Raw genomic sequence first — 12,633 nt, 5'->3', positions numbered from 1 at the left:
ACTTGAAAATAATGGCAATTCATTATTGTTTTATAAACTTTCTTTGAAAGCATTTTTATTGGTTAAATAAGTTAGGTCAAGAGCAGGTGTCCAGCTAATCTTCACATTAGAACTTTAAAGACTTGAGGAACTAATGATCTATGCCTCTCTAATGATTGAGTTGATCTCAATGTTTTCAGAATTGCCAAAGCACAGACGCGTGTTAAAGAGATTAGGAAAACAACGAAAAGAAGAGAAGCACACTGCAGTCAAATATGTCACATGTCTCTACGTCTCAATAAGGATGATGACTCTTTTGTGCAGAGTTAGATGTCACTGAAAAGCCTATGATCAAAAATAGTTGCTATGGTTGACAGGTGAGACCACAAAGTGGAAAAAGTCTAATCTTGAGCCGCACATATGTTTAAGAAACATCCTAGTGACCATTTATTTACAGCAACAAGCTTGGTCATTCATTAGTAACCAAAGCAGGAAGAAGGCATCTGATGTTAGTGTATACATTTATTCATTTCTACTTGAATTTACATACTCTTGAAAGATTTAGTTGTCAGATGTCTACGCTTGTTCAGAAAATGATAAGTAAATTTTATTTAGAATATTATTAGTGAAGAAATTTAGTATATGTTATCATATACATTTTTCATATTTTCTTGAGGAGGATAGAACATTTGTTATTATTAATCCTAGGGGCTGGCACTGTGGCATAATGGGCAAAGCCACTGCCTGCAGTGCTAGTATCCCATATGGGTGCCAGTTTGAGACTTGGCTGCTCCACTTCTGATCCAGGTCTCTGCTTTGACCTGGGAAAGCAGTAGATGATGGCCCAAGCCCCTGAGCCCCTGCACCTGCATAGGAGACTGAGAGGAAGCTCCTGGCTTCTGGCTTCAGGTCAGCACAGCTCTGGTCATTGCAGCCAATTGAGGAGTGAACCAGCAGATGGAAGACCTCTCTCTATGCCTCTCCTTCTATCTCTTGTAACTTGACTTTCAAATAATAAATAAATCTTTAAAATATTATTAATGCTGACTATCAGCACTGCTGAACAGAGAGAGCTTGTTCAGTGTTTATGGATGGGGCTGTTGGGTGGGCTGGGCCCCTTCACAGAGGCTGCTCTGGAATCAGGGTCAAGAATAGCAAAGGCTGGTCACCCACCATGTGGAAGCTGAGCCGCAGGAGCCGCTGGACGTCAGACCCGCTGGACCCGCCGGAGCTGCAGAGTCTGTGCGCCAGCACTGGAAGGGGAGGTGAGACACAAACCTCTTGGTAACCCGAGACATTGGCAGGGAAAGGCAGAAAGAGCCTGCAGAGAACAAGGCCTGAAACCCCATTGGGGAAAGTTCACCAGGCTGGCTGGAGGAGAGAAAAAAATTGAATAAATAAGGGGAACCAGCATGGACATTTAGCCTCTCTCTCCACTCACCTTACAAAGCCGAGCAAGACAAAGGGCAGGCGCCATTTTACGTAAGTAAAGCGGTGCATGCCATTTTGCATATGTAAAGTGGGTGCCCTTCATTAGCCAAGCTGAAAAACCTGACTCTTGTAAGCAAACGAATACCCAATTCCACTCAGCTGTGTGGAATTACTTCCCAACTGAGTCAAAAAAAAAAAAAAAAGAGCATGAGCGAGTGAGAGTGAGCAAGAGAACAATCAGGGTGAATCACCTTTGGCACACCCTTAACCCTGTAGAACCAGAGCTCTCTGGCCACACCCATCACAGCCTCTAAGGATCCATCAAAAACAGTCCTCTTAATAAAGAGTCACAGTATAACGAGAAAAAACCAAAGAATATCTCCAATATGCCAAACAAACACAAAAGCTGAGGTAACAAGAACAAGGAAGACACTATGATGCCCCCAAATGAAATAGACACCCCAATTCAAGATTATGAAGATGATGAGACAGAAGAAATGCAAGAAGCAGATCTCAAAAAATTGATAAGAACATTAAGAAGTTCTCAAAAACAAATTCTTGAACTACAGAAATCCTTAACGGACAAGATAGAAAATCTCTCTCATGAAAATGAAATATTAAGGAGGAATCAAAATGAAATGAAACAACTAGTAGAACAGGAACCTGTGATAGTGACGAGAAATCATAATGAAATGAAGAATTCAATAGATCAAATGGCAAACACATTAGAGAGCCTTAAAAACAGAATGGGTGAAGCAGAAGAGAGAATATCAGACTTAGAAGACAGAGAACAGGAAAATATACAATCGAACCAAAGAAAAGAAGAGGAAATTAGAAATCTAAAAAATATTGTTGGGAATCTTCAGGATACTATTAAAAAACCCAACATTCGGGTTCTAGGAGTTCCTGAAGGCATGGAGAGGGAGAAAGGATTAAAAGGCCTTTTTAGTAAGATATTAGCAGAAAATTTCCCAGGTTTGGAAAAGGACAGAGACATCCTAGTACAGAACGCTCATAGAACCCCCAGTAAACATGACCAAAAGAGATCCTCACCACGACACGTTGTAATTAAACTCACCACAGTGAAACAGAAAGAAAAGATCCTAAAATGTGCAAGAGAGAAACGTCAGATTACTCTCAGAGGATCTCCAATCAGACTCACAGCTGACTTCTCATCAGAAACACTACAGGCTAGGAGGGAATGGCGAGACATAGCACAGGTGCTAAGAGAGAAAAACTGCCAGCCCAGAATATTATATCCTGCAAAGCTATCATTTGTGAATGAAGGTGAAATAAAGACCTTTCACAACAAAGAGAAATTGAAAGAATTTGTTGCCACTCGTCCAGCCCTGCAAAAGATGCTTAAAGATGTGTTACACACAGAAACACAGAAACACAGTCATCAATATGAAAGAAGGTAAAGGAAGGATATCTCACACCAAAAGATCACAGGAAGTTCAAAACATATATCAGAAAATATCTTTGGCAAATGGCAAGGCAAAGCTACTACTTATCAATAGTCACATTGAACGTTAATGGCCTGAACTGTCCAGTTAAAAGACATCGATTGGCTGATTGTGTTAAGGAACAAAACCCATCTATTTGCTGCTTACAAGAAACACATCTTTCCAACAAAGATCCATACAGACTGAAAGTGAAAGGCTGGAAAAAGATATACCATGCCAACAGAAAAGAAAAAAGAGTGGGCGTAGCCATCTTAATATCGGACAACATAAACTTTACCACAAAAACTGTTAGGAGAGACAAAGAGGGACACTATATAATGATTAAGGGATCAATTCAACAGGAAGATATAACAATTATCAATGTATATGCACCTAATTACAGGGCACCGGTTTATCTAAAAGATTTGTTAAGGGACTTAAAGGGAGACTTAGACTCCAATACAATAGTACTGGGGGACTTCAATACGCCACTCTCAGAAATACACAGATCAACAGGACAGATCAACAAGGATACAGTAGATTTAAAGGACACTATAGCCCAAATGGATCTAACAGATATATACAGAACTTTCAATCCTACACAGAAAGCATTTACAGTCTTCTCAGCAGTACATGGAACCTTCTCTAGGATTGACCACATACTAGGCCATAAAGCAAGTCTCAGCAAATTTAAAAGAATTAGAATCATACCATGCAGCTTCTCAGACCATAAAGGAATGAAGTTGGAAATTAGCAACTCAGGAATCCCTAAAGCATATGCAAATGCATGGAGATTGAACAACATGCTCCAGAATGAACACTGGGTCATAGAAGAAATTAAAAGAGAAATCAAAAAATTTTCTGGAAGTAAATGAGGATGACAGCACAACATACCAAAACTTATGGGATACAGCAAAAGCAGTGTTAAGAGGAAAGTTTATATCCATAGGTGCCTACATCAAGAAATTGGAAAGGCACCAAATTGATGAGCTTTCACTGCATCTCAAGGATCTAGAAAATCTGCAGCAAACCAGACCCAAATCTAGCAGGAGAAGAGTAATGATTAAAATCAGAGAAGAAATCAACAGGATTGAATAAAAAAAAATTACAAAAAATCAGCCAAATGAGCTGGTTTTTTGAAAAAATAAACAAAATTGACACCCCATTGGCCCAACTAACTAAAAAAAGAAAAGACCCAAATCAATAAAATCAGAGATGAAAAAGGAAACGTAACAACAGACACCACAGAAATAAAAAGAATCATCAGAAATTACTACTAGGACCTAAATGCCAGCAAACAGGGAAACCTACCAGAAATGGATAGATTCCTGGACACATGCAACCTACCTAAATTGAACCAGGAAGACATCGAAAACCTAAACAGACCCATAACTGAGACAGAAATTGAAACAGTAATAAAGGCCCTCCCAACAAAGAAAAGCCCAGGACCAGATGGATTCACTGCTGAATTCTACCGGACATTTAAAGAAGAACTAACTCCAATTCTTCTCAAACTATTCAGAACAATCGAAGAAGAGGGAATCCTCCCTAATTCTTTCTATGAAGCCAGCATCACCTTAATTCCTAAGCCGGAAAAAGATGCAGCATTGAAAGAGAATTATAGACCAATATCCTTGATGAACATAGACGCAAAAATCCTCAATAAAATTCTCACCAATAGAATACAACAACACATCAGAAAGATCATCCACCCAGACCAAGTGGGATTTATCCCTGGTATGCACGGATGGTTCAACATTTGCAAATCAATCAATGTGATACACCACATTAACAGAATGCAGAAGAAAAACCATATGATTATCTCAATAGACACAGAGAAAACATTTCCACTGTGACCTGGTACCAGACAGGGATGCCCACTCTCACCACTGCTATTCAATATAGTTCTGGAAGTTCTAGCCAGAGCCATTAGACAAGAAAAAGAAATTAAAGTATACAAATTGGGAAGGAAGAAGTCCAACTATCCCTCTTTGCAGGTGATATGATTATTTAAGGGATCCAAAGAACTCTACTAAGGGACTATTGGAACTCATAGAAGAGTTTGGCAGAGCAGCAGGATATAAAATCAATGCACAAAAAATCAACAGTCTTTGCATACACAGGCAATGCCACTGCTGAGAAAGAACTGCTAAGATCAGTCCCAGGCATTATAGTCCCCAAACCATCAAATACCTTGGAATAAACTTAACCAAGGATGTCAAAGATCTCTACAATGAGAATTACAAAATCTTAAAGAAATAGAAGAGGATACCAATAAATGGAAAAATCTCCCATGCTCATGGATTTGAAGAATCAATATCATCAAAATGTCCATTCTCCCAAAAGCAATTTATAGATTCAATGTGATACCAATCAAAATACCAAAGACATTCTTCTCAGATCTGGAAAAAATGCTGAAATTCATATGGAGGTACAAGAACCCTCGAATAGCTAAAGCAATCTTGCACAACAAAAACAAAGCTGGAGGCATCACAATACCAGATTTCAGGACATACTACAGGGCAGTTGTAATCAAAACAGCATGGTACTGGTACAGAAACAGATGGATAGACCAATGGAATAGAACAGAAACCCCAGAAATCAACCCAAACATCTACAGCCAACTTATATTTGATCAAGGATCTAAAACCAGTCCCTGGAGTAAGGACAGTCTATTCAAAAAATGGTGCTGGGAAAACTATTAGAGAACATTGGAGAAACCCTATAATATATTGGCACCAGCAAAGACTTCTTGGAAAAGATCCCAGAGGCACAGGTAGTCAAAACCAAAATTAACTATTGGAATTGCTTCAAGTTGAGAAGTTTCTGTACTGCAAAAGAAACAGTCAGGAAAGTGAAGAGGAACCAACAAAATGGGAAAAACATTTGCAAACTAAGCATCCGATAAAGCATTAATAACCAGAATCTACAAAGAGATCAAGAAACTCCACAACAACTAAACAAACAACCCACTTAAAAGATGGGCAAAGGACCTCAATAGATATTTTTCAAAAGAGGAAATCCAAATAGCCAAGAGACACATGAAAAAATGTTCAGGACCACTAGCAATAGGGAAATGCAAATCAAAACTACAATAAGGTTTGACCTCACACTGGTTAGAATGGCTCACATACAGAAATCTACCAACAATAGATGCTGGTGAGGATGTGGGGAAAAAGGGACGATAACCCACTGTTGCTGGGAATGCAAACTGGTTAAGCCATTATGGAAGTCAGTTTGGAGATTCCTCAGAAACCTGAATATAACCCTACCATACAACCCAGCCTCCCACTTCTTGGAATTTACCCTAAGGAAATAAAATTGGCAAAGAGAAAAGTGTTCTGTACCTTAATGTTTATTACAGCTTAATTCACAATAGCTAAGACCTGGAATCAACCCAAATGCCCATCAACAGTAGACTGGATAAAGAAATTATGGGATATGTACTCTACAGAATACTATACAACAGTCAGAAACAATGAAATCTGGTCATTTGCAACAAAATGGAGGAATCTGGAAAACATCATGATGAGTGAAATAAGCCAGTCACAAAGGGACAAATATATGTTCTCCCTGATCGGTGACAACTAACCGAGCACCAAAAAGGAAACCGGTTGAAGTGAAATGGACACTATGAGAAATGGTGACTTTTTCAGCCCCTGTCCTGACTGTCGATGTACAACTTAATACTTTATCCCTTTTAATATTTTTTTGTTCTACTTAATACTATTGGTTGAACTCTGTAATTAATACACAGTCATTATTAAGTGTTGAGATTTAAATGAAAAGTTATCTCTGTTAAATATAAGAGTGGGAATAACAGAGGGAGGAGATGTACAGTTTGGAACATGTTCAACTGTACTTACCCCTAATGGTAGATATAGAAACATGCCAGGGGATTCCAATTTAATCCCACTAAGGTGGCATGTATGAGTGCCATCTCACTAGTCCAAGTGATCAGCTTCAGTTCATAATTGATCATAATGAAAGGATTAAGAGTCAAAGGGATCACATAAACAAGACTACTGTCTGCTAATACTCACTGATAGAATTAAAAAGGAGGGAAATATACAACATGGGAAGCAGGATACACAGCAGACTCATAGAATGGCAGGTGTCTTGCTAAACAGCACTCTGGTCTCAGAATCAATCCTTAAGACATTCGGATCTGGCTAAAAAGCCCATGAGAGGATTTCAGGCATGGAAAGCCAATACACTGTGCCAAAAATAAAGTGACCTAAATGAAAGATCTCTGTGAGTGAGATCCCAGCAGAAAGTATGAGCCATCAAAGAAGGAGGTATCTTACAGTGAAGGGAGGAGAGAACTTACACATTGACTATGGCCATGTCTAAAAAAGATCAGAGTTGGCAAACTCAAGAGGCTTCAATAGCCATGGTAGCTCATGACAAGAGCCTCAGGTGATTACTGACATCATAAATAAGAGTGTCAATTGTTAAATCAACAACAGGAGTCACTGTGCACTTACTCCCCATGTACGATCTCCATCCTTAATGTGTTGTATTATGTGAATTAACAGCAAACTAGTACTCAAACAGTACTTTATACTGTGTTTCTTTGTGTGGGTGCAAAGTGTTGAAATCTTTACTTAGTATATACTAAATTGATCTTCTATATATAAAGATAATTGAAAATGAACCTTGCTGTGAATAGGATGGGAGAGGGAGGGGGGGATGGGATGGCTGAGCATGGAAGGGAGCTTATGGGGGAAAAAGCCACTATAATCAAAAAGTTGTATTTTGGAAATTTATTTATTAAAGGTTAAAAAAAAACATCTGAATTCTCTGATGTATGACAGATTTGTAATAAATGGCTTTTTCACAGTATTAATATTTATAAGCTTTTTCCATGAAATGAGTCCCTTTGGATAAGATGTGATTTCCAGCATAAGATTTATCATAAATACTTATATTATTTGAGGGAAAACTCTTTGACGTGCATTATTTTGTTTATTTTTTAGACAGAGTTAGAAAGAGACAGAAACAAGGGTCTTTCTTCCATTGGCTGCTATGGCTGGAACTATGCAAATCCAAAACCAGGAGCCAGGTGCTTCCTCCTGGTCTCCCATGCGGGTGCAGGGGCCCAAACACTTGGGCCATCCTCCATTGCCCTCCTGGGCCACAGCAGAGAGCTGGACTGGAAGAGGAGCAACCGGGACTAGAATCCGTCACCCACATGGGATGCTGGAACCACAAGCAGAGGATTGACCAAGGGAGCCACGGCACTGACCCCTCATTATATTCTCAGTCTCTCTTCTGTGCAAATTCCATGATGGATTATGAGGTATGACCTATGACAAAAAGCTTTCCCACATTTATTTCATTCATGAGATCTCCACTTTGTGAATTCTCTAATGTTGTACTTGAGATTTTGGCAAAGCTTTCCAACACTCATTACATTCATAAGATTTCTCCCCCATGTGAATTCTCTGCTGTCTTATAGGGTATGACTTCTAAGTAAAGGCTTTTCCACAAGATTACTTTCAAAGGCTTTTTTCCCTGTACAAATTTGATGATGTGCAATGAGGGCTAAATTATGGTAAAAGGCTTTGTGAGTCATTACATTCATAAGATTTTTTTCCCGTGTGAATTGTTATGATTGATGAGGTATGATTGGCACCAAAGGCATATCCACACTTATTATAATCTTATTGTTCTCCCTTGATGAATTCTGTTATTTGATAAAATGAAGCTTGCACAAAAAGGCAATTGTGTGCAAAATTCCCTGTATGAATTCTAGATGTTTTTAGTTGTGAATTATATCAAAAGTCTTTCTACCATCATTATTCATGACATTTCTCCCCTTGTGAATTCTCTGATGCTTTCTGATGTTTGACATACAGTCATTGCCATCATAAGGTTTCTCTCCTGTGACTTCTCTGTTTACTGAGTTCTGAACTGCACATAAAGGCTTTTCCACAGTCATTACATTCATAAGGTTTCTCCTGTGTGGCTTCTCTAATGATTTACAAGACTTGAGTTTTGGCCAAAGGCGTTACCACAGTCATTGCATTCAGAAGGTTTATCCCCTGTGTGAATTCTCTGATGACTTATGAGGTTTGACTTCTGGCCAAAGGCTTTTCCACAGTCATTACATTCATAGGGTTTCTCCCCTATGTGAATTCTCTGATGGTTTATGAGGTGTGCCTTCTTCACAAAGGTTTTCCCGCAGTCATTGCATTCATAAGGTTTATTCCCTGTGTGAATTCTCTGATGTAGGATGAGATCTGACTTCCACCTAAAGGATTTTCCACACTCATTACATTCATAAGGTTTCTCCCCTGTGTGAATTCTCTGATGACTTATAAGGTTTGACTTTTGGCCAAAGGCTTTTCCACAGTCATTACATTCATAGGGTTTCTCCCCTGTGTGAATTCTCTGATGCTCTCTGAGGTGTGCCTTCTGGCCAAAGGCTTTTCCACACTCATTGCATTCATAAGGTTTATTCCCTGTATGAATTCTCTGATGACTTATGAGGTTTGTTTTATAGCCAAAGGTTTTTCCACATTCATTGCATTCATAAGGTTTCTCCCCTGTGTGAATTCTCTGATGATTTATGAGGTTTGACTTCTGGTGAAAGGTTTTTCCACAGTCATTACATTCATAAGGTTTCTCCCCTGTGTGAATTCTCCAATGACTTATGAAGTTTATTTTATAGCCAAAGGCTTTTCCACAATCATTGCATTCATAAGGTTTCTCTCCTGTGTGACTTCTCTGATGATTTATGAGGTGTGCCTTCTTGCCAAAGGCTTTTCCACACTCATTACATTCATAAGGTTTCTCCCCTGTGTGAATTCTCTGATGACTTAGGAGGTTTGACTTCTGGCGAAATGCCTTTCCACAGTCATTGCATTCATGAGGTTTCTCTCCTGTGTGAATTCGCTGATGAGTTATGAGGTGTGACTTAATGCCAAAAGCTTTTTCACAGTTAGTACATTCATAAGGTTTCTCTCCCGTGTGAATTCGTTGATGATTTATGAGGTGTGACTTAAGGCTAAAAGCTTTTTCACAGTTAGTACATTCATAAGGTTTCTCCCCTGTGTGAATTCTCTGATGCTTTATGAGGTTTGTTTTATAGCCAAAGGTTTTCCCACAGTCATTACATTCATAAGGCTTTTCCCCTGTGTGAATTCTCTGATGCTTAATCAGATGTGACTTCTGGTAAGTGGCTTCTCCATGTTCATTAAACACATGAGGGTTTTCTACTACATGAGTACTGTGATGGATGGTATGGCAGGATTTATAACTGAATGATTTTCCCCAAGGCTTAGGTTTCCTCCCTGTAAGTGGTCTATGATTTATTTTAAGATGTGATTGGTCAATGACAGGTTCCAAAGAACTAGTATATTCATAAACTTTCTCTTTTCTGGGACTTTGTTGATGCATACTGAGGTTAGAATTTTTATGGAAATCTTGTTCTATTTGAGTTGTCTTACCAATAGTGGCAGTTGATGTACTACTTTCTACCATAAAACGCCTCTCAGATTTACAAAATACATTTTTCCTTTTGAAGACTTTCCCTTGTCCAGTTGGTTCAAAAGCCTGTAGCACAGTCTGAATTTTGTGCTGTTGATTAAGAGCCTCACAGAACTGGAGAGCATTCCCAGGTACCTTAGTAGCATCACATTTTTCTCCAGTTTGTAGTTGATCAGGCCCACAGTGGGGATGCACATTGTGACATATATTGTATTCTTCAGGTTTCATTCCTGAATAGATTCTCTTTTTGATACTCAGTTTTGGAATATGGTTTGAAATCAAATGAAGTGTTTTTCTTAATTCAATTATCTTGGGAGTTGATGTCTTATTATTTTTCATAACATTCTGATTCAGATTTTTGTCCTGACTTTTCTGGTTTTTCCTAATCAGGTCATCCCTTTTCATGGCAACTGAAGTGAGAAAAAAAATAATGTTGTCAATAAATCAAATATAATTGTTTCTCCTGGCATACTCATGTAAAAGGAATGAAGTTACTTGTATTTAAGAGGGATAAAATTAACAAAATGAATACAAATCACTGCTTGGAATGTCTACATCCAAAAACAGTGCCAGTTTCAGCCCACGCTACTCTGCTTCAAATACAGCTCTCTACTAATGTATACTAGGGGACAGCAGATAATGGTTCTTGTGCTTGGGACCCTGTGATACATCAGATTCAAATAGTTGGAATGCCAGGCTTTTGGCTTCAAATTAGTCAGACCTAACTGCTGTAGGTATCTGGGGAGGTAGCTAATAGGAAATCTCTTGCTCACTGTTTCTCCTCTCACTGACTTTCTGCCTTTCACAAAGATGAAACACCTATATAAGATTTTAAAAAAAGGACATATGTTTAGTAAAAATAATCAGCTATTACCTAGAAATCAATTTTTCCCTGTCCTATTCTTTCCAGTTCATTTTTATAAAATTGTGTGTTTTGTACTTCTCTGGTATTTCAACCATCAAGATGGGAAACTTTTACTGGATCATTTTCTTGCAGGTGGAGAAGAGTTTAATGTGTCTGTATTCCAAGCAGGATCACATTTAAGGGACAAGATTTGCATCTGTGGTTGTCTCATGTTCTGTCTTCCCAGGGAAACAGCATTTGTGGGATTTTTCTAATGAAAAATTGTTTTATCTGCACTCTATTACAGTTTCCCCATATTTCTAAGGAAACCTGACATCCTCAGCTTCTGAGAACTACAACAGTTGCAGAAAGTTCCAACGTATCACCTTCGGTATACATTCACAACAATTTATAGAATTCATTTCTGCAGACCACAATCTGCTCTATTTCATGAAAATTATTTCTATCTCATTGTGACGTTGTCAACCCTGGTTTCCTCCTTTCATTTCTTTCTATGAACACTCCTCTGTGATAATATGTGACTCTGGAGGTTTTGATCAGTTGTTGATTTTCACATGAAACTTCATTTCCTTTGCCTTTACCAGAGATAATGATCTCCATAGATACTGTAGAATAACTGTGTCTGAAGTAAGACTTGGGAAAAACTCATGGAAAGAGCACCAATCAACATCTGCTACACTGCTTCTACCTAGGCCTCCCTGCCCAAAATGTGCAGACTGACCTGGAAGGCTCTGATGTAGGCATTCTTCCCCCATCCAGGGCTCTGCTCCTTGCTCCAACTTGAAGATCAAGTCAGGTTTGGTCACACAGTGTCCTATTAAGGGAAACAATGTAACACTTTGTGAAATCACTATCTTGGGTTAATTGAAGGTGAACAGCTTGGTCCAGGAGCTATGTAACCAATGTTCCAGTATTTTTTTTAACTTTTATTTAATGAATATAAATTTCCAAAATACAGCTTATGGATTACAATGGCTCCCCCCGCATAACTTCCCTCCCACCCACAACCCTCCCCTTTCCCTCTCCCTCCCCCCTTCCATTCACATCAAGATTCATTTTCAATTCTCTTTATATACAGAAGATCAGTTTAGCATATTTAAGTAAATATTTCAACAGTTTGCATCCACATAGAAACACACAGTGAAAAATAGTTTGAGTACTAGTTATAGCATTAAATCACAATGTACAGCACATTAAGGACAGAGATCCTCCATGAGGAGTTAAGTGCACAGTGACTCCTATTGTTGACTTAACAAATTGACACTCTTGTTTATGGCATCAGTAATCACCCCAGGCCCTTGTCATGAGTCGCCAAGGCTATGGAAGCCCCTTGAGTTCACCAACTCTGATCATATTTAGACAAGGTTGTAGTCAAAGTGAAAGTTCTCTCCTCCCTTCAAAGAAAGGCACCTCCTTCTT

At 38.7% G+C, this 12,633-nt stretch overlaps 1 protein-coding gene across 1 annotated transcript in view; it reads right to left on the bottom strand.

Moving 5' to 3' along the window:
* Positions 1 to 7,662: 7,662 nt before the first annotated feature.
* Positions 7,663 to 12,633, bottom strand: part of LOC103346468 (uncharacterized) — a 54,523-nt gene continuing 49,552 nt past the window's right edge. Inside the window, exons 3-4 of the mRNA XM_070067812.2 lie at positions 11,936 to 12,028; positions 7,663 to 10,759 (exon numbers count right to left, since the gene is read on the bottom strand). Of these exons, the coding sequence (XP_069923913.2) occupies positions 8,832 to 10,759; positions 11,936 to 12,028 (2,021 nt within the window). The 3' untranslated portion in view covers positions 7,663 to 8,831. The remainder of the gene's footprint in view (positions 10,760 to 11,935; positions 12,029 to 12,633) is intronic.

Source organism: Oryctolagus cuniculus, chromosome 17 (assembly GCF_051225735.1).
Source record: "Oryctolagus cuniculus isolate XC-2025 breed Fujian yellow rabbit chromosome 17, ASM5122573v1, whole genome shotgun sequence".
NCBI classification, from domain to species: domain Eukaryota; kingdom Metazoa; phylum Chordata; class Mammalia; order Lagomorpha; family Leporidae; genus Oryctolagus; species Oryctolagus cuniculus.
Note: the sequence above shows the minus strand (reverse complement) of the source record. Positions and strands in the feature narration are given on the sequence as shown.